We start from the raw sequence: 22376 nt of genomic DNA on the forward strand, positions 1-22376 counted from the left end.
ATCAAGGGGACTGTGACTATAAAATAAATAAATACCCATTAATAGAAACCCAAAGCACAAATTAGCTTCTTATGAATGGACACATATTAAGAAGAAGAATGCTTTTAAAAACTCATTTTGTGAAGCAGATATGAAAAAACTATCACATGATAATCAGTTTGTCAGAATAAAGTGTTCCCAAATGCTGGAAACTTCTGCATTGCCAAGTCATCACATTATTTGCAAACTATACTCCTCTCTTCTTCCCACAATTATGACCACCAGAAAATAGGCTCAAGAGAATGAAGGGCAGGCTAATTTCCTATTACAAATGTTTTTCATTTTCAATACAGCCTTGGCCACAGAAGACCAAAAGCCAACTTTCAACATTTACCAAGGCGTCCACTCTAGAACTTAAAGACAAACAATAAATATCCTAAAAGTCAAGAGTGCAAGGTTTAGCCCTTACGTTCAGTGCTAAGCAAAACAAACCCTCTGGATTCCCTTACTTAATACTCCTTTTCAACATAAGAAAGTTAAGTAATTTCACAGAAGATGTACAGTAGTCCCCAAATGACCTGTGTGGTGTCTCCGCGCAGGCCTCTGCAAGAACAGACAACCGTAAGGCAGACACGCTGAGATGAATTTCTATAACTCCTAACTAATAATGGGTCCCAGATGCATGCAGGTTTCCCTGCATAGCCTGTATAATAGCGGCCATGCCTATGAGGTGGTGGGTCGGTGTGTGAATAATATTTCACAAATCCTGGCTCAGGAATAGCAAGAAAATGTCACCCACAATTACTTTCTAAAGAGAGTCACAGATAGACAGGGATTTCTCTCTAAATATGTAAGCCTAAACAAGCTCTTACTCTTGAATCTTTTTTAGGGCAGCAGGAATAAAAACTGATTGTCACTGCTATTTATATTGCCTTGGTATTGTGAAATGACAGAACTAAGTACATAGAGCAACTTGATAAAATCACCTTTAACAGCTCCGACAAACTGATTTAAATAAAGAGTTTAGCCCCTGTACTAACAAGTATTTTTGGAGAATTGTCCCTCCCACGGACTGACCTAAATATATAGTCAAAAGAAAACTTCAAAAAAGAGACTGAGGTTCTTATACTGCACTTCACAAACTTCAGAACTGGTATTATAGAAAATATGTTTTGGAACTACTGCAGGAAGTACTACACTTGGGAGCCTCAAATGAAAGAGCCCTCCTGGGTGGCTGCTCCTACAGGTTTATTTGACTCCCGGCCAGGTGTCATGGTGGGGTGAGCATCTCATCGCCTGTGCCCTGACCTCCTCCCCTCCCATGAGTGCACTCTCTAAGGAAGCAGTGGGAAGGAGAGGGAAGGGGCTCAGGCAAAGAGGAAGAGAAATTGAGCACCAGGTTAAAAGCAGTTTTGTCTTCTGACTTTGTCACCAGGAAACGCACCTGCTGTGATGTCCAGTTGAGCTACTGGAGGTCCTCTGGCTGCTTCTGGAAACTGATGCTGGCATAGGCGCTTAAATCCTCACTGGAGCGGCTGGTGGAGCTGCTCTCACTGCTGCCAAGAGGCTGATGAGGGGCCGGGGGTGGGGGAGGCTGCTGCTGAGAGGGGCGCTCCTGAGGGCGCTGTTTGAAGTCCTTGACCAAATCCAGATCTATGTAGTTAAGACCATTCTCCAAACCCCCAGCAGCCCCGCACACTTGGGCTGGCTCCTTGGGGGCTCCCCCGAGCTCCCCAGGCCTCAGCCACACGTTCTCAAAGGAAGCAGAGCTGTGGCGCTTCACATCCTCAGTGCTGCTGCTGCCACCACCGCTGCTCCCCACCACAGCCCCCGCTCCGAAGGGCACCATATTGCCCGCCCGGGTGGCACTAGGTGTCGAGGAGAAGGTCTCGGAGCTATGCCGCCTCCGGCACCCTTGCGGGTCCGCACGGATCACTTTGGCACTCTGGTTGCGATTGGGGCTGAGGTTCACCCGGGTGAAGGCGCTCATGCCACCAGGTCCCTGCGGGCCCCCCAGCAGGGAAGAGCGGGCCCCCAGCTCCCCTGCCCCTTGAGGTGCAGCAGGAGAAGCAGAGGCTGCTGAGGTTGAGGAAGGAGCAGCCGCTGTGGCCCCGGGAAGGCTCACCTCCTCCACAACAATGCCCGTCCGCATGTCAGCATAGCTGATGGGGGCAACTGGCGAGGTGTCCACGTAGCTCTGACGGGGACAACCCATCTGCATGGTCATGTAGTCACCCCGGCTGCTGGGCACTGCCCGAGTAGGCCTGCACATGCTAGCAGACCCAGGAGGCGCAGGGCCTACTCTGCCAGGCTGGACCCCAGCGCTCTCCTGCCAGGCTGCCCTCCGGCCCGGCCCCAAGTCCATGTTCATGTATTCTTCAGGGCCAGTCTCTTCCTCTCTGGGAGCTGGCTGGAGCTGGGATGGACACCTGACAGAAGGCGAGCTGTGGGGAGCCATGGGGCCAGATAAGTAGCCTGGCTGATCACTCCCAAATTCAATATTCACATATTCCCCTGGGCTCTTGGGCTCCGGAGGGTGCAGCAGGGGTGGCTGCTGCTGCTGGTCTCGGGCCCGAGGTAAGGTGCTGGCCTTGGGATCACCCAGGGACAGCCTCGTGGGCCGAGCAAGGCGGCTGTTGGTCTGCGCAGCTGTGTCCACCTTTCGAGGCAGATGAGGCTGCAGGACCTGATGGTGGAGATGATGTGGGAGGCCGGGCTCGGATCTAGCCCCACAGTATCCCCCACCCAGGCTGTCACTGCTGGTGGAGGAAGAGGAATCTTCTGCTGCTGCAGCATAGAGAAGGCGACCAGAGCTGGAGGAAAGGCGGAGGTGCTGGTGCCGGGCAGTCTCCTCCAGCTCCCCAGGGCGCTGGGTGTGCTTAAAGGACCTTGGCAATGAGTAGTAGGAGAGTACTGGCTTGTGCTGGGGGTCCTCAGGGCCGTAGTAGCAGTCAGAGGGGCTGCTAGTGTTGGAGTCCCCCACTGGCGACATGTTCATGTAGTCACCTGTACAAGACAAGAGCTTGCTCCCACTGCTCTCCATGGGTAGTTTGGGGTGTGGGAGGGCGTGAGAGTGGTGGCCCCCTACACCATTTGTCCATAGCTTCCCATAGCTGCTCCCAGAAGGGGCAGCACTGCTGCTGCTGCTGGACCCACCTCCAATGTCAGGGGAGCAGCTGCCGCTTGGGGACATCATCATGTAGCCATTGGGGTCCACTCTCTGGGGATGGCGTCTGATGGGGTTGATGATCAGCTGCGGGGCAGACACGCTCTTGGGGCTCATAGGCATATAGTCCCCACTGCCCTTTCGGCTGCCAGGCACTGGGGCCACTCCTGGGGACATGGGCATGTAGCCATCATCAGTGTGGAGAGTTGAGGTGTCTGGGCGGTGGTGGCCCCCACCACGCTCCAAAGGGTGCATTTCCAGACCCTCCTCAGGGTAGGAATGGGTGGGCACAAAGGCCGAGTGCCGGTAGCCGGGCAGTCGGCCTCCACTGCCACCTCCTGGTGGGTAGGCAGGCATCATCTCTGTATATTCCTCAATGGAAGCCACAGAGGACTGGGATGGGGTCTTCTGGTGGGAAATGGTAGGAGATGTGCCAGCAGAGTGAGTCCGCTTTCGGAACCGATTATCCAGATCTGCAGCACTGGCTGCTTCATCTCCAGCCAGGGCTGGACTCGTGCCCAAGCCAGCTCCTGGGACGTAGCGGTGACCATTGCCACCCCGAGGCAAAATGTAGTGACCATTGGGGGCAGTGAGGGTGGAGGCCCCCTTGCCTCCCATGCAGATGTAGTTGCTCAACTCCTCCTCACCCCGGGCCGGTGGGGTGTGGCCCAGGGAATCTGGGGTGACACTGCGGAAGGAACTTCGGAAATCGCAGGGACTGGAGCCATACTCATCCGAGGAGATGAAACCGCCATCGCTGGGGGAGCCGGACACAGAAGCACTAGACCGCCGCGGGAAGAGACAGTCTGAGGTGGAGCCGTGGCCACTGGTGCTGCTGGACGACAGACTGACCGGGCTAGTGGCCGAAGGTGAGCATCGAGAAGAAGGCATAGGGATGGAGCGGCTGTGGTTGAGAGGGGGGTGCAGCCGAGAGCTGCCCCGATGCCGGTGGGCGTGGGTCCTGTTGGTGCTAGGACTCACAGGACTGCCATCCACCGAAGCTGGACGGGACATAGTGCCTTCGCCGTCGCTGGAAGCACGGACACGGAAGGAGCCCTGCTTCCCGCCCACCATGCTGGCCGGGGAGGTGGCGGTGATGCTCTCGGTGCGCGAGCGGCGAGTCAGCCCCACCTGGCTGGGCGGGGGGTTGTTGAGGTGGTGCCTGCGCAGGGGTACGCTGATGGGGTTGGAGCAGTTGGACGAGGACTGGCTCTTGCTGCGAGGGCGGAACTCATCGCTCATGGCCCGCATGGCCTCCAGGATTGTCTCGTGCATGTTCTGAGCCACCACAGAGTCATCCACCTGCATCCAGAACTCCCCGGGTCCCGTCACTGCGGAACGGCCCACTTCAATGAAGAAGAAGTTCTCTGAGTGGCCACAGCGCCTGATGTTCATCAGCTGCAGCACCACGGCCGCCGCCTCCGAGTTCAGCTTCACGAAGCTGATGGTCTTGCTGGTCAGGCAGAGGCGGTAGATGCCAATCAGGTTCTTTGTCTGACCCAGGCCCTTGGGTTTCAGGATCACCTGCCAGACCTCTTTGAACGCAGGTCCTGGGGGCACGTCCCCGTAGCTCAAGTCCTCCCCTGCCTCGCCGAGGCCAGAGCTGCCGCTGCAGCTGCCCCCTCCGCCTCCCGCCCCAGGGGCCGCGGCCCCGTCGTGGTGGCCCTTGGCACGGTTGTGCAGCTGCAGGAGGGCCTGGTACCAGCTGTCCTGCTCGGCCTCGCTGTCCGCCGCGATAGCAAAGTGCTCGTCCCGGGTGTAGAGGGCCACCAGGTGCTTGTTCTTGGAGTCCGCCCGCTTGTTGATGTTGAAGCAGCTCTCGAGGGGGATCGAGCGTTTGGGGGCGCTCGACTTGTGCCGCCACTTCTTCTCGTTCTCGTAGTACTCGAGGCGCGCCGGGCCCCCAGCCTCGCTGGCCGCCCGCAGCACGAAGAAGCGCTTGTGCATGCTCTTGGGTTTGCGCAGGTAGCCCACCTTGCGCACGTCCGAGAAGCCGTCGGTCTCCGGAGGGCTCGCCATGGTGCCGCCGCCACCGCCGCCGAGCAGAGGGAGGCGCGGAAAAACAACCGGGTAGGGGGCGGAGGCTCCTCGCCGCGGCCCCGCACATGCAAACAGGGCTGGAGGCAGCAGAAACCCCGACTCCGAAATCCACGCCGTCCCCCGCGCCGGGGAGGGGCAGCCGAAGGAGGACGCAGCGGCTGCGCCAAGGAGATAGCTCCGATCGGAGTTTACGGGCGTTTCATGCCCTGGGGGGAGGCAGTGCGTCCGGCGTGAGTGCAACCCGGATCCTCCGAGAGCCAAGTCTCCCCTCAGCCGCCGAGGCCGGGAAGGAGCGAAGATGCATCTCTCGCCGCCCGGGCTGGAGTCCGGCGCAGGCAGGCGGCGGCGGCCAGGGGTCTCTGCGTTACCCCTCCAGGCGCGCGCGCCTTCCCTCCTGAGTTCCCCTCTGGAAGTAGCGATTCCCGAGGCAAATTAAATATCCTTGGGCAGGGGGAGGCGAGCTGCCAAGTCCCAACGTTGCACGGGGTTCTCCCTCCTCCTCCTCCTCCTCCTTCGCCTCCTCCTCCGCCTCCTCCCACCCCCCAACCGTCCCCGCCGCCACCAGCCGCCCAAATACCAGCTCAATCGCAGAGACCGCGGCGCTGCGGCTGTTGCTGCTGCTGCTGCCGCCCGCGGACGCGTCCTCTGCAGCCCCCATTCGGGCCCATCTCGGCGGGCGGAGAAAGTGGCTTTTCCACGCGAAACGCTACTAGGCAGCTGGGGACGGGCTGGAGGGACAGGCTCATCCCTGCCCCTCGCTCCAGTCGGCAGGGGAGGAGGGGAGGGGACGAGGGCGGAGGTTTGGGAAGGAGTCGGGGAAGACGCCTCTTCCCCGGGAGGCGCTGCCTCTGCAGTTACTTCTCCCCTCCTCCCTCCTACTCCTCGGAGAGTTGCCGAGAGCCCCAACCAAAACAAGCGGCGGCGTCTGGCTCTGCGCGCCGGCCCCCTCCGACCGCGCCGCCGTCTCACTCGGAGGAGAAAAACACGTGACGGAGCCTCCGCGCTCCGCAGCCCGGCCGCCGCCGAGAGGCTCCCGCCCGGGTCTCTACATTCCCGGCCGAGCCCGCCCCGCGCCCGCCCCTCTCCGCCCCCCGGCAGTGCCGCAGCGGCGCCCGCGCCCGGCCTCGGCGCAGCGCTCGGGCAGCGCCCCTGCGCGGCCGCCCGCCCCGGCGCAGCGCCTTCCTCCCCGCGCGCCACCCAGGGCGCCCCCGGCCCGCAGGAATCCCCGCCGCTGGCGCGGGCGGGGGTGTTTGGGTGGCTACCCGAAAGCACGAGGGGAGTCTGGGAAAACGGCGCGGGGGCCGAGCCCGGGAAGACGCAGGAGTGAGGGTGGGGGGCGGCGGGGGGGGACTGCGGCTACAGAGCCCTGAGTGGGAGGGCCGGGGGAGGAGGGGGCGCGGGAGCTGGGCTGGATCTTACCGAACAGGTAAGATCGGACCCTGGGGAGGGAGGTTTCTAGTCGAGGCTTTTCCTCCCAGGAAATAGAAACGCTGGATTTCAGTTTCAGGGTGATAGGCCATGGTGAAGAGATCTGTATTTTTATAAGGTTTTCTACGGGACTTCTGAGCCAGCCTTCCACCTTGGAATCCCCGCATTTGCTGCAGGGAGGTACCTCGAAGGAACAGAGGGACGCCCAAGGGCAATGATTGTGGAGTTCTAGGCACTCCACAACGAGAAGAGGGATCCCGGGGAAGCGCCCTACGTCCCGCCCTGTGGGGTTAACAACTGATCAATTAGGGAGAAAATGCAAATATCGCAGCTTGTCCCCGCACCCCCATCCTAGCCAGGGGGCGGGGATTCACACCTAGGGGTGAAGGCAAGGGGAGAAAAGGAGATGCCCCTTATCATATTCCGGAATCTTTCTGTGATTTTAAAAAGATGTTAGGGACCTAAAGAGGGTTCATAAAGCCAAAACCCTACTGTGTAAATGTTTGTTTCACACACAGCTGCCACACTCTTCGAACCACCCCATAAAATTTTTACCCTTGACCACAAGGATAATCAGGAGAAAACAAGGATAGTGCCAGCTCAACTGTACAAGAAAACGGGTACTTCTTGAGTAGAACAGGTCGCAGCCTGGGTCTACTTGGATAGACTCATACACAGTTACCTTGGGGTATTAGTCTCACCGCAGGCAAACGCTCCCCAAAGTTGTTTTTTTCTCCCAAGCCGACCTATAAACAAGTAGTTTGTCTCCTGCTTGCCCAGCTGGCATTAAGGAGCCTACAAAAACGACGTTTGTGTCTCTGTTTAATGCTATCTTATTTTTCCACCCCATCCTTGTTCCGTTGGGGTTTCCACCCCGTCTCCACGCGGGAGACCCCTCCTCTGTCGCCGGCTCCCGGGCACTGCGGGATGCTCGCAGGGGGACGCAGCGGCGGAGGCGCTGGGCATGCTCAATTCCCAGACTGGCTGGGCCGCGCTGGAGCTCGCCAGGGCCTAATACGAAGCTGCGGGGCGGGGGCAGATTCTTTGGGAAGCCTGCTGATTGGTGGGGCTGCCTGTCTTTCAAGCCTTGCATTGCAGGAGGGGACGAGGAAGCGAGGGTGAGGGTACCAAGGTAGGTTGCAAAGCGTAGTAAAAAATATATAAAATAAAAAGGAAAAAAAGAACCATAGGCGCCATTCAGCGGCGTGTGATACGTGAATTGTGGAACCAGGCATCTGCAGAGGGGCTCTCCCCCACCGAGGCCTGGGAGCTTCTCGTTTCTCCTCTTACCTTCTTCTTCCCTGCTGTCATGCTGCCTCATCTAAACCTGGTTAATCTATAATTTGTGTACACACTGTTGAATTGGAAGCCCGCCCTTCTCTCCCTCTGACAGCTTGGTGATGTGGGCACACGTGCCCACTACAGCACAGCTATAAATAGCAGGTATTTGGAACTGGTAACGAGGCGACAATAACAGTGACCGAGATTCTGGGGGTAGAGTGTGCTGTATGGGGAGCAGGCGAGGAGAATGCGGAGCAGGAAGCCTGCAGTCACTAGGAAAGTGTAACCCTGTGGGGTTTTACCTTTGGCAAGAAAAAAGAAAGGTAAAAGGGTTGTTTACTGGTAACAGCGTAATCTAAGGCCAAAGGGCTTTTTACAGGTTTGATGTTTAGCGTGAGGTGGAGAATATTTCACATTTTGTAGGAAAGCAATCCAGATCCATACATAGACTTTTAGGTTTCACATGATCCCTACCCGCTCCCCCCCCCCCCCCGCCAAAAAAGCTAAAAAAAGGGAAATTTACCTCTATGTAAAACAAAATATTCTTTCCTACAAGAAGGAGAGGGCAGGAAGATCAATTTAATTAGCAAATATTCTACAAATAACCTTCACAGAAAGGTTAGGATTTCGATCATATAAAATATTATAAAAGCTTTTAAAAAATGTCTCAGTGGGAAAAGATTTCTGGTTTAAAAACTCAACTTCAGTGGCTAAAATATTCGATAGACATCATGAAATAAGCCGGATTGCCGTAACCAGTTCTGTGCAGACCAATGGTTTCACGTGGAAGATAATCGCCGATCGTAAGATGCTATTGTCATTTCTTCCTACTTGCTGATGTGTTACTACCAACGTTAAAGGTGGTTAATATTTATTATAATTATAGTATAGTACATTCATTTGTTCTCTACATTTTTTTTATTCATGTGTCGAGATAACTCTGGAAATGCACTTTTGGTTCATATAATATACAGAATAGAAAAAGATGCTTTTGTGGAATCTAACTGAAGTAATTTTGAGAGGGAACAAGTATTATCCTGTCACTTTACGCTAAATTAATCTTGCGGTATAGTGTAATGAAATACACTGTCTGAAAAATTCACTCCTAACTGAAAATGCATAGAAACCAAAAAGCAAGCTTTTACCAAATATATTGCTCAATGCTGCCATCTATAGGATAATTAGAGATGATTTGTGTAATAGACTAAAATGCGTTTTTAAACTAAAAGAGAGCTGAAGTAACGTCGTCAAAAAACTGGGAAAGCTGTGTTGATATTCACAAAGGCAGTTATGATTCCAGGAGTTAAAACTTTACATGCCATGGGTGCACTATTGGGCAATATGTCTACAATTAGCTTTAAAATGGAAATATTGGTCTATGTGTGGAGCTATCAGAGACATTGTACAAACTTTACAAGTTATTTAACATATCCCTAGAGTGATCTCTAGCCATACATTTATTTTTGTTGTGAATTAATCTGTTATAAATTAAACATTTTCTATATGGTCAACATAGAAAAGTATAAGTTACTATCACAAATAACAGAAATTAGAATTGAGTTGGCTGAAGGTGCAACTAACAATTTGAAAATTAGAAAGTATTTCTTATGTCAAAAGAGATGTCTTACTTAAGATAAATAGGGCACAACTGCAGGAGCTGTTTAAATATTGACATCTCTGGAATTAATTTTTGCAATTTAGAATGATGCTGGAAGGAAAATCAAAACTTACAGATTTTCTCATTTTAATGTCTATTTTTATTTTAAGATAGCTCAATAGTAACGAATATTGGAATGTCTATTCTGCAGTGCGGTATGAAATATATACAAAGAGACACCTTCCTACAGCTTTGATGGGGTAATAAAAGAGATACAAAATAAAGATAATTGATAACTAAAGTCCTGTTTGTGTTAAGTGTCAAATAAGTGGTATTTACTTTGAGCAGGTGGAGATCATGGTGGGTGAAATACGAAAGAAATCTTTATGGAGGAGAGAAGCCATAAGCTTGAACTTGAAGGATGGGTAAGTTATTGGCAATAACTCGGGTAACTCAGATAAGTGGCAATTTTTCTTTTCCTTTCTTTTCTTTTCTTCTTTTTGCTATTCAGGTCTTTTGAAGCACTTCCTTGGGTTAGGCATTAGGCTAGGAACTAGGATTTAAATATCTAAGACACGATCGTGCCCACAGGAAGCTTACAGTGAAGATGGGAGACAAATGAATACAATTACAGAGCTGTGATCTATTCGTGAAGAAGTAGACGCAGGGCAAATGAGATCCCATAGCAACCAATTGGCTTTGGACTTAAAAGTCATCAATCACAGACCGTACAATTTGGGAACCTGGAGATGTCTCTCTCCTTAATAACCCTGTTTTCTCTTATAATTAAAATCTTTCATCCTTTCAGATTAAAAAATGTGAAATAGCAAAATTGAAAGTGAGCTGGAAGGTCACATTGGACTTGAGAATCTGCTAGATCAATGCTTCTCAGACCTGAGGATCTTGTTAAAATGCAGGTCGGATTCAGAAGGTCTAGGGCACGCTAAGGTTCTGCATTTTTAACACACTCCAGGTGATGCTGATTGCTGGCTGCTGAGTGGGTGTGGGCGCCACCTTTTCAGTAGCACAGTTCTAGACGACTGATGATTAGTTGAAAGGCTCAATAATATGGTGCTGTGAAATGCAAGCAGGGGACTTACATTTTAGTATTATATGCATACCAAGAGAACAACAGCAATAAAAACACTACTTAACTGAGGCATTATTGCATTAGCCTTCTCTCTTTTCCATCACAGGTATCAAATCTTTCTGACAAGTGTGAAGAGTTATTCTCTCTCTTAAATATTTGTGCTAGTGTTTTCCAAGTTGTGATTAAAAATGCAGAGTTCTGGCTACAAGAAACTCTTAGAGAACTCTGGACCCCCACCATCTGCTTTTTAAGCAGCATTCCAGGAGACTCTTATTTATGATAAATTTGAGAATCATTGGCTTAGGTACAAAGGAAAATGTTTAATTAAATACCTTGGGAGCAGATGAGTGCACAGCCTTAACCAGAAAACAAAAGTCTCCACCTGTAGGATATTTACTACAACTGGGTAAGGTAGGCAATGACCCAGGCCTGGTGAGTCTCAGGGCCTCTGGGAAACATCAGTTACTGGCAATCGGCTACTAAGAATCCAGTTCTGCCCTTGTCTTGATTTCAAACTCCATCTATCCTAGAGAACTCAGGGAAGATAAATGAGCTGACAACTAAAACAGTATTTGGGAAAGACACTAATAACCTTAACAGATGATTTCAAAACATTTTCTGTCTTTGGACTAAATAAAGCATGAAACAGACAGATGAATGAGGTTGGAGGAGAAGGAGTAGGTGAAAACTATATGACACTACTTATTTTTTCCATTTCAGAAATTTTACTGATTGGTGATTTTTTAGGTTAGTCCTGAATGACTGACAGTTGTCTAAAAAACTTGCTTTTTCTTTTTAAAAATTTTCTGGACTTCTTTGTTATATTCTCATTTTCTTTGACATCCTTTGATAAGGATTGAGGATTTGTCAGTCAACTTGTCATCTTAGATAATGCCACCAACTCTTGGGGTCATTTCATCTAAAGAAAGACCCCCCCGCCCCCCAGCTATTTCTTGTATTTAAGGAGACACATGTTTTATCTGGAAGAGCACATGCCTAGAAGGATTTGTAGACTTTACAACACCTCTTGTTGACTTTGACCTATTATTCATCTTAAAGTTGTCTTTTTGGTGCAATGCACTCAGTCTAAAATTTGATAACCAGAAAATGTCTTCAAAATAATTTTTCAACTTTCCTTGTTTGGTTTTTAATGAGAATTTCAGTAATAATGAATTTTCCACGCCCTTTGTTCACTAGTCAGGGTCTGGAGGTCAAACTAGTTTGTTTTACTAAGAATCGCTAGGTCATCCATGGCCCCTCACTTTTCTCACATCCCCTCCTTAACTGCAAAGTTAACAATCACATCTTTCTTCTTTTCTTCTTTGTTTAAATAGTTCCTCAAACTTGGGTTCATCACTCCAAGGTCCTTCATTTAAAACAAAAAACAACTGACTAGAAGCTTGGGAATATTGGATTTGCATGGATTGGGAAGATGCGAGTTAGGTAATTTGCACTCAATGCATTCGTAATTACATCAAGGGACGGTAAGGAGGGGAAGTGTGGATGAAGTGCAGTGGAAGAGGGGAGAATAGGAGGAGGAGAGATAACCAGGGATGAAATCATAAAAGATCATGTGGGCCACTTTAAGGACTCTGGGTTGTACTCTGAATTAGGAGGAAGCTACTGGAAGGTGTTTAACAGAGCGGTGACATAATCTGACTTACATTTTAAAGACTCCTTCTGGCAATTCTGTTGGGAATAGACTAATCGGGAGAGGAAACAGGAATAAAGGCAGGAGCAGAGAGACCTGTTAAAGGCTGTTGCAGAAATCCAATCAAGAGATGCAGATCCAGTCAGCAGTAGAGATGGTGAGCTATGGTCAAATTCTGAATATATTTTGAAGATAGATGGAATCAGCAGGATTCGTAGGTGGTTTAGATGAGAGAAAAAGGTTTTTAATCTGTGCAACTGGAAAGATAAAGTTTCCATCAATTGAGATAGTGTCAGTTTTCTATTGCCGGGTTAACAAACCACTCCAAAGGAAGTGTCTTAAACCATTTTATTACACTCTAGGATTCTATGGGTCAGGAATTCAGACAGGGCACTGTGGGCATGGGTTGCTCTGCTCCACGATGTCTGGGACTTTGGCTGGGATGCATGAATAGTTGAGGGAAACTTGAATGGCTGGAGCCTGGAATCATTTGGAAGTTTCTTCACTTGTGTGTCTGGCATCTGGGCTGGGATGACTGAAAGGCTGGGTCAACCCAAGTACTCACAGCTGGTCTCTCCAGGTGGTTAGAACTTCTTACGACATGGAGGCCAAATTCCCAAGGAGAGCTCTGCAGACTGAGCATCCCAAGAGCTAACATGCCAAGAGGAGGTGATCCAAGAGAACCAAGCAGAAGTTCCGTAGCCTTTTATGACCTCATCTCAGAAGTCATAGAGTTTCACTTCTACTGTATGTATTCTGTTGGTCAAAGCATCACCAAGCCCAGCCAGATTAAAGGGGAGGGAACCTAGACCATACTTTTTCATGAGAGGAATATCAAAGAATTTGTAGTCGTTTTTTAAAAACTACTACAGATTGGAAGACTGTAGGTAAACAGGGGCAAGGATGATGGGGGAAGATCAGGAAGATTCAGTTCTAGACATGTTGAGTTTCAGATGCTTGTTGAACCTCTAAGTGGAGATATCAAGTAGGCATTTGTATATATAAGGTTGCAGTTGAAAGACAAGTCGGGGCTGAAGATGGATTTAAAGCCCATAATACTGGACAAGATCATCAAGAGAGAGAAAGTGGAGAACAAACTAAGACAAAGGAACCATCAAAAGAGACTGAGAAGAGGAACTAGCAAGGTCGTTCTCTTTAAGGTAAAGGGAAGACACTGTATCAGGGAGAAAAGAGTAAACAACTGAATCGGTTGCTGCTGATGGTCAAACCAAAGGAACCCTTGGAATTGGCATAGCCTTTAGCCTTATTGTGTTTGTGTTATGTGTAAGACCGATCCACATTGCTCTCAGGTGCACACAAAATGCCTAGAGTATAATCTGATTCTTCAGGGAAATCACTACAGTTCAACCCACTCCTCAGATGTGTACAGTACTGTAAATGCATACAGTAAGTCTGTGGTGCTTACATGGAGAATTATGGCAACACATTTCATATTTCCTAAATAACTTTAACTTGAAAAATTGCCATGAAGATAAAGGTACTGTAGTATGTTTGATGTTGTACTTAGATTATTCTCACCAGGGACATTAGCCTTCTTGTCTCTGAGATCTAGACTTCTAGATATATCTTAAAACTTTGAAAGGTGGGGAAGAGAGAGAGAGAAATTCACAGAAAAAATTTCAAAGATAATATGTCCTAATTTTTTACCAAACCTTTTTTTATATTTTTAGATGAAAGATTATTTATAGAAATATACTTCTAGATTTATTAAACTTTACTGATTTAAAAATTTCCCAGCTAACAAATAATAGCTTTCCCCTTTACCTTGAATTACTTTTAAAGGTTAATGGAAAGCGATGTAGTGCATTCAGAGGACAAACATCAACACCAGCACTTACTGTTAAGCTAGAAGAACAGGAAATAAAAACCTTATGTAAAATCAATCAATACCCAGAACATAATTATGTACAATAAAAATGACTATATTATTGGTGGGCACACACTTTACCAAATAGCTAAAACCATAACTCTTGGAATCGTTATAAAGCCACAAAATATACTTGAACACATCTCTGTGAATTGTGATAATTTATTATTGTTTTAGTTCTGTATTTTCCCATCATGATTTAAAAGTAAAAATAAACAAAATCCATGTACAATTTGTTATATGTCAACTGTGAATGGCAGTCGACCCATCCTGCCTCTGCCCAGTGGTGATCTGCCTGCTCTCCCAGGTGACCTTGCATGTGCATGTTGACATTTGCACAGATCAACAATGCTCTCCACAAAATTGCTTGCTTTCTTTCAGTTTGGCCAAGGTTGATTGTGGTTTCTTTGTTGGTAACTGAGAGTATTTAAAAATTGACAAAACAGAAATCCTCTTTTCTCCCTCAACAGCTTCTTCAATTTCTCTATTCCCTAATTCCCAGCCTATCGCATTTCAACTGACTCTAAAACAGAGCCCTACCGGTAGGTTCAGGACCACGGAGAGCGTGAGGAAGGGGCGCTTCCAAAATATTCTCGTCAGGTAGGTGGGGGAAGAGATGATCCTGGCATTGTGCCGGACGACTTTCACTTAAAGGACGTTATAATAAAGAAAGCAGTGGAATTCTGACTCCCTGATATTTGGGAGGAATGATTTTTCTGGACATTTCTACCAGTGGTTTCTAAACTTCTCCATTGATCCATTTAATGACAGATGAGAAGACATCAAAAGTAGGGATAGCCAGAAGTTGCCAGTGAAAAACATCTTTTGAAGTTTCATGTTTATAACTTCCTACCTTTTATATAAACTTTCACATTTTTGACAGTTATGAGACCCACCAGTCTACCATAGAAGAGAATTAAATCATACAGAGGTACAAGGAGTTGGAAACGGATAGAGGAGGGTGTGCAGGCTCTGGTCCTAGTCTCTAGGACTGCTGGAACCTGCAGCTCATCTTGCAATTCCGTGAACTACCTGGAATCCTTTCTATAACTATCCTCCCCTCCTTTTTCAATTTTCCTTACACTGGTTTCATTTGAGGCTTGTTACTTGCAACTGAGTATATCCTACTAATGCATGTGCATAGGATTCAGGTAGACAAATGAGAAGGGTATTTCTAGGCTAGGCTAGGGGAAAAACAAAACTACAGGCAAGGAGGCAAGAATGTAGCTTGGGGTGTTTTAAGACAGTGAGAAAAATGGCTTCAGAGAATTGAGTGGTTTATAAGGAAAGTATTTAAATAACTTGTCTATACTACACCTGAGTAGGAGTATAAATTCTTTCAGCCTCTTCAGAAGGCAGTTGAACAAGAGCTATAAAAATTTCAAATGCACATACCATTTGACCCAGCAATTCTACTTCGAGAAACAAATTCTATAGAAATAATCATTCAAAAATATTCATTGAAATGTTATTTTGTCACAGAAAATGACTGAAAACAACATACATGTCCATTAATAGAGAACTTGTTAAATAAGCTATGCCACATTTACGTATTGAAATACTACATAGCCGTTAAAGGTAATTCAGTAGATCTGTATGTGCCAATATGGAACAATCCTCCCAGGAAAAAAAGGCAAGGTGCAAAACTGTATCATAAATGCTATCATTTATTATTTTTAAAAAAGCACATGTATATTTTTATATACATAGAAAAATTCTGGAAAGACAAGCAAGAAGTCTTAGCAAGAGTTTTCTCTAGGAGAGGGACCCTTTTTTACCCCCCATATTCTGTTATATTGCTTATTTGTTTTTTTAACCTCAGTAGTGTATTACTACTTGAATTAAACCACTATAACTAAATATAACTAAATTATAGAACAGTGAAAACTTCAATGATGTATAATAGTTATTACTTGCTTAGGAATTTCTATGTAGGTGTTGTTTTCAGCCCTTTAATATATTATCTCATTCAATCCTTACAGTGACCCTATGAAGAAGATGTTACCCTCAAATTGCACATGAGTCTGCTACAGAAAAGGCTGCTGGAGCTCAAAGAGTCCTGGTGCCATGATTCCAAACTCTGGCTCCAAAGTCCTTGTGTTTGTTCCTTTTGCCTCTCTGAACTGACCCTGACTTTGATATAATAATCCCCCAAGGACAGATTTCTGTGGATAAAAACTAAACTTCCTTGGGACAGTCTATCAATGACATCCAATAAGCATTCTTTTCATAACGGCTAATTAAACAAGTCACTAGGTAAATTTTCCTTCTGTACTCAATGCTTAGATTTGGGGTAGAGGTTTTCTTAAACTGCCAGTTAAGGTACATACCACCTCATAAATTTCATTAGAGAGCAATGTAGAATAATGGTTTCTCCCTCCAGCAGTGGGAGGCATTGAATTGTTTAATCAGGATAATGACAAAGTTAGACTTTCATGTTGGATGGCTCACTCTTGTAGTTTTGGAGGATGGATTTAGAATAAAGGAGATTGGAGGCAGAGAGGTAATTGACATGGAAATTTGTTGGGCATCTACCCATCATTCACTTTCTCCATTGTTTGCCAAGAGCATCCTGATATCTTGCGGGTCAACTCATAGAATGGCTATCGGTTTAGGCCTTAGAACTGGACCACCTTGGTACAATTGGCTCTGCCACTTACCATCATTGTAAATGTTGACAGCTTTGACACTTGAGACATGCCCTCCCTCATGTCTCAAGTATCAGTAACATGGGGACAATAGTAACATGGGGATAATATCACTGAATCATTGTGAGGTTTTTAAAAATTAGTGCTTGTATTATGAGCACTCAATGAATATTAGCCATCATCATTATTATTGTTGTCCTCAACCACATGTTTTGAAGGGGATAAGTCACACAACTCCTTATCTCCTCCACCCTTCAATCCCCCACCCCACTGTAGAACAGGGCCTACCATACAGTGATGAGGATCACAGAAATTTCTTCCTTAAAGAACGGGCAAGACTTTGTCAGTTTGACTCTCTTAACCTACTTTATCTTTCTTCTGTATCACCAGATATGTTTTATATTTGTTCTTGGAAAGTAGAGAATTTGTGTGATTTGTCCACTGTTTGTCTTTGAGCAAGCAGTAAATATGTGTAAAATAAAAGTGGCTGAAGAAAGCATTCTAGGCATGGGACTATATGAACAGTGGTCGGAAAGTCATGGAGAAAAGCAGGCATTCCATGTGTACTGGAGCAAAAGGAACATACGGCCTGTCTGTAAATGAGACAGTGCATTTGAAGCATTTAGCACCTGGTAACCATCGTGATACCCATTATAAGAAGTGACAACTATAAATTCCTTTTTTTTTTTAAGACTTTATTTTTCCTTTTTCTCCCCAAAGCCCCCTGGTACATAGTTGTGTACTTTTAGTTGTGGGTCCTTCTAGTTGTGGCATGTGGGACGCCTCCTCAGCACAGCCTGATGAGCAGTGCCATGTCCAGACCCAGAATTCGAATCGGTGAAACCCTCGGCCGCCTAAGTGGAGCATGCAAACTTAACCACTCGGCCATGGGGCCGGCCCCTATAAACTCTTTAAGGGGAAGAAGAGGATACTCTTCATTTGAGATTCAGAGCATCTAGTACCATATACTTGGTTAATAGCAAGTACTTGATACTCAGTTGTAGAATTGAATGTCGTTAAATAACCTCGATGACTTTATATAAATAACACATAGATGACTTTGAATGCAGATCCAAGAGTTTGGACTTATTTCATTAATAATGAGGAGCATTTGGTATGATAAACAGGGGAAGTAACAGGAGCAGATCCAGGAAATAGACTACAAGGGAAACCTCAGGCAGGGTAGGTTAGTTAGGAGTCTGTTTCAATAGACCAAATGACATAATGAGGGTCTTGTTTAGGTCTGTGGTGGCAGAAATGAAGAAGAAGGAACAGGTGCAAAAAAATTCAGAGTTGGAGAGGAAGGGCTTTGAAAACAGATGGACTGTTTGGGACAATTGTGACAGAGGTCAAAGATGGCTGGGATTTTAATTCTGAGTGATTGGGAAACTGGTGGGACATCTGATCAATTTGTTTTCAGAGATTAAAAAAAAAAACTTTACTACTCACAGAAAAAGCAGTAGTCAGAAGTCAGCATGTATGTGCCAGTTGCCTATGCCTCCACGTCCACAAGTATGATGCAGTGGCCAGGATGGATGCTGCAGAAAAAGTCTTTGTTTCAGGAGAGGAACCCAAGGCCACAGGCCTAGGAAGAAGCAAACATTGCAGCAAGCAGCAAACAAGTCATCCTCCATCCTTGCCGTCTCTCAGGGAGCAGGCAGTTACCGGCAGTCACACTGTGTGCACCTTGATCTACTTGATTGCTTATGTGACTAGCTATAGAAACTGCTTAGCATCAGGACATGGATCAGCCTTCTGGCTGGCCACTCAACAAGAATTTTCGGACTGCTTCCAGCCGATGGCAGATGCCCCTGCCAACACCATTCATTTAAAGTGCATGCATCTGGGGCTGGCCCTGTGGCCGAGTGGTTAAGTTCGCGCGCTCCGCTGCAGGCGGCCCAGTGTTTCGTTAGTTCAAATCCTGGGCGCGGACATGGCACTGCTCATCAGACCACGCTGAGGCAGCGCCCCACATGCCACAACTAGAAGAACCCACAATGAAGAATACACAACTATGTACCGGGGGGCTTTGGGGAGAAAAAGGAAAAAATAAAATCTTTAAAAAAAATAAATGAAATAAAATAAAGTGCATGCATCTGATCACTTTTTAGGTATAACTGGCATGAATTTCTTTTCTTTTCTTTGCCCAAACCTGACCTAATTAATTTTCTCTTCTCTTAATCCTTATTCATGAACTCTAATTGTTAGTAACTTTGAGGGCATTGGTTTTCTTCATGTCATTTCCCATCAGTAATTATGTGACAAGTTAATTTCTGCAATGGGACCAGTTGAAATTATTTTTCTAACTTCTAAAATAATATTTCATCATGAACAATTTCCTAGAATCTGCTTTCTGGAATCCCACTTCTCATCTAGTTTGGGAATCAGCACATCAGATAATATAGTTACTATACATTTCATCCAAGCTTTAAAAATGCATTGAACACTTCTTGTTAGGTAATAGAGAAATCTTTTGAAAGTTTTCATTTTCTATTAACTGAAGCGTATCAAAGATGATTGATTCTAAAGACTATGAGCTCTACCTATATAACAGAAGGCAAAAGTAAAAATTAGAACTTGCAATTTCTATTCCACTTCATTAATTCTAGTTTAAGCTATTTCTGATAAGTGTGTTCTATGGAGGAAAAAGGTTATTTGAAGAGTTGTCGCTATATTTGTTTCTACCAAAACTAAAGATTTTTTATTCCCATTACTCAACAAAGGAAGACTGAGTTTTCCAGGAATTCTTCAAAGTATAATTTTCAGGACTCTGGCTACCAAAGGTTAGTTTTTATCTCTCTCTAAGTTCTAATATATTCATGGCTTCTTCAGACATTAAAATAAAGGTCAACACTTTGGGATGGGGGGAGTGGAAAATAAAAGAGGCCATTTATAGCTTTAAATTCTTTTGATAAATTGCCCCCTGCTCTGTGCCTCCAGTCTGTAAGGTGATGCTGATGTCTCATCTGTTAGTGTGAAGGTGGGGCTGCCTCCGTCAACGTGTCTGGCTTCAGCTAGGAGGTGAATTCGATAACATTATGCTGACTTGCAGGGTACAAAGCTTCTGACAAAGGGTCATCACATCTGGAGCCTGATTTTATGTCAGTATCTGACCTTTTCACCTTCTGCCCCGTGGACTTCTTAACTTAGTATTTCGAAGGCTATTATACAGTGCCGTCTTGCTGACTTAGATGAGGCAGTGACAAATATAATGTTACTTCACCTCTGCGAGGGTGAAGTCAAGACCCATCACTGTGTCCAGAGCCCCAACAGCATATTTGAATATTCTGAACGGCAAGGCTGGTAGCATTAACTAGAATAGTATGGAAATGATGAAAAAAGACAAGCTATGCAAGAAATTATCAGTTTATCTTTTGGAGAAGGTTACCTTGGAGGTCAAAAATTTCTTTTGTCTAACAATGCTTGGAATGGTTTAAGAAACAGCCTGCTTGTAGTCTAGGATAAGGGATGAATAATATCTTAAACTGTGCCCCATATCCAAGATTCTGTTGTTTACGGATATGAACGCTAGATAGAAAACACAAGTCTGATGCCTTTTCCTGATCTCAATGTTTTTAAAAGACAACTTACTTTTTGGTTCGTTTTTCACTGAAGCAAAATAACAATTTACCTTTCAATTGTGGATTTCCCTAGACACACTAAAATGTGTAGTTCATTGAACATGTCATTCTATCAGCATTTTTTACAGCGAGTGTTTCCAGTGTCTAAAATAGTGTGACTATACCACTTTCATGATACTATTTTTGTCCTGTGTAAGAGTGCATAATGAGTTATGGTAAAAAAACCAAAATTCAGTTGAGTAAATTTCAAGATCTAATTGGCTTTATAAACGATTCATGAGTTGGGCAGCATCCCATCCAGCAAGTAAAAGGGCACTCCGAGGGGTTGTACAAAATGGAAGTTTTTTATAGGAAGGGGGTTGAGGCAAGGGAGATATTAGCAAAAAACGAAAAGAGGGATGGGTATTTGGGGCAGGACATCTTCTCTTTGGAGAGAAGGGAATGGTGAGAGCTTTATCGTGCAGATTGCCTGTTCACTCTGGGGGGTGGAAAGGGCCTGCGTGACAGATTTCTTTACTGGTGCTTGACCAGAAAATTCCAGGCTGGTCGATTAAGAGGACATTTCTGGGAGAGATTGAAACTGCAATGAGATCAGGCATTAAATCTCAGTTTGGCATCATGGGCTTTTGGCACCAGTGACTCTGTTTTGGGCCTGTGTTTTCTTTTGAACAGTTTTATACTCTTAGAAATATGTTTACTTCCTGAATTTAAGAGCAGGCAATGTCAGAAGTTATATGAATTATGTGGGGACGGGCTCATTTGGTCAAATGTCATCAAATAATTTTCTGAGAGCTAAAAATTAGTCAAATTATTGGCTTAACTAAAATGCCTAGTGGGTTAGAGTAAATGATTGTTCAGTTCAGTCACAGACAGTTGATCTGGTAGGCCTAGCTGATGGTGTTCTAATTAATGCATTATAATAGTCGATCAAAAATTACTTACTGGGCACCGATCAGGTACATTACACTGATACTCAGTAGGGAGCCAAAAGGAAATCATCCACTAAGACATTAGCTAAATGAAGACGTATGCTGAGCAACTATACACTGCAAGCTAATGAGGTAGACATTTGTCATTATGAAGTATCAACCTGGAACTATGGAACTGAATGACCCAAAAGCACAGATGTGTTCTGGATCATCCAACCAAGCAGAGATTCAAGGGATCTAAAGCTTAACCCTCTTTAAATCGGAGCTGTCTCTGCCTGAGAGAAGAGGGAAGATACAGAAGTTAAGGCTGGCAGTGAAATGACCACATAGCCTGCGTATTCTCAAAGGGAGGAACTCCATCAATGGATATATTAGAATCATCTGGGGATAGGGTGCTTGTACAAAGTTAGATTCCTAGGAGCCACCTGAGACCTAATTAACGCAAATCCAGCGTGCACCTTTTAAATAAGCTCTTCAGTCAATTCCAAAGTAGGTTGCATATAGTTCAAATATTGAGGAACACACTTTATGGTTTCACATAGAACCTGAGGTGTACACTATCTTTCCTGTTTGTTTTGGTAAAGTATAAATTAAGTGAATTTTTAATATTATATAAAAGCTAGTATAGAGGTATAAGAACTCAGAGCTAAGAGATCATTTTCAGGTATTACTTCTATTACTGTTTGTTGTATTTCCTCTAATCAGAAGTTGCAAACTGGTAGCCTGCTGGCCAGATGTGGTCCATGGGTGTTTTTTTAAGTTGGCCCAAATAGTATTTTTAAAATTAATTGTCAACATTAAACATTGGAAGATGATACATCAACATTTGAAATTCTAATTTCTCTTTAAAAGTCAGATGATCTGAGAGCATTGGGCCCGGATTCCCAAATGGCCTCAGTCAGCCAAAATTGAAAAGCAGCTGCCCCTTTCAATGACCAGTTTGCCATAATCCCATGGCTCCAGATCATCTCGCTGACACCATGGCCAAGTGTCAGGTGCCATTTGTCACCACGATGCTTCAGATGTTTTCTTCCCCCCAGCCCACTTGACTCATTTATATCACCTGCCTACCTCCTCTAGGCACTGGAGTTTGTGACC

At 45.9% G+C, this 22376-nt stretch overlaps 2 protein-coding genes across 4 annotated transcripts in view; one reads left to right on the forward strand and one right to left on the reverse strand.

The window, feature by feature from the left end:
* The window catches only part of IRS1 (insulin receptor substrate 1), a 63237-nt gene extending 56969 nt beyond the window's left edge, over positions 1-6268 (reverse strand). Inside the window, exon 1 of the mRNA XM_008514203.2 lies at positions 1424-6268. Coding sequence (XP_008512425.2) covers positions 1445-5164 — 3720 coding nt within the window. The 5' untranslated portion in view covers positions 5165-6268 and the 3' untranslated portion in view covers positions 1424-1444. The remainder of the gene's footprint in view (positions 1-1423) is intronic.
* A 277-nt stretch (positions 6269-6545) lies between these two features.
* Positions 6546-22376, forward strand: part of RHBDD1 (rhomboid domain containing 1) — a 150896-nt gene continuing 135065 nt past the window's right edge. The window contains exons 1-2 of one of the 3 annotated variants that reach the window (XM_070618485.1): positions 6546-6611; positions 9840-9916. The gene's annotated coding sequence lies outside the window, so the exon portion shown is untranslated. Of the gene's footprint in view, positions 6612-7686; positions 7746-9839; positions 9917-22376 lie in introns of those variants that run through there. The other 2 variants (XR_011539813.1, XM_070618483.1) reach the window with 2 other exon arrangements.

This window comes from Equus przewalskii, chromosome 5, assembly GCF_037783145.1.
Source record: "Equus przewalskii isolate Varuska chromosome 5, EquPr2, whole genome shotgun sequence".
In the NCBI taxonomy this organism is placed as follows: Eukaryota; Metazoa; Chordata; class Mammalia; order Perissodactyla; family Equidae; genus Equus; species Equus przewalskii.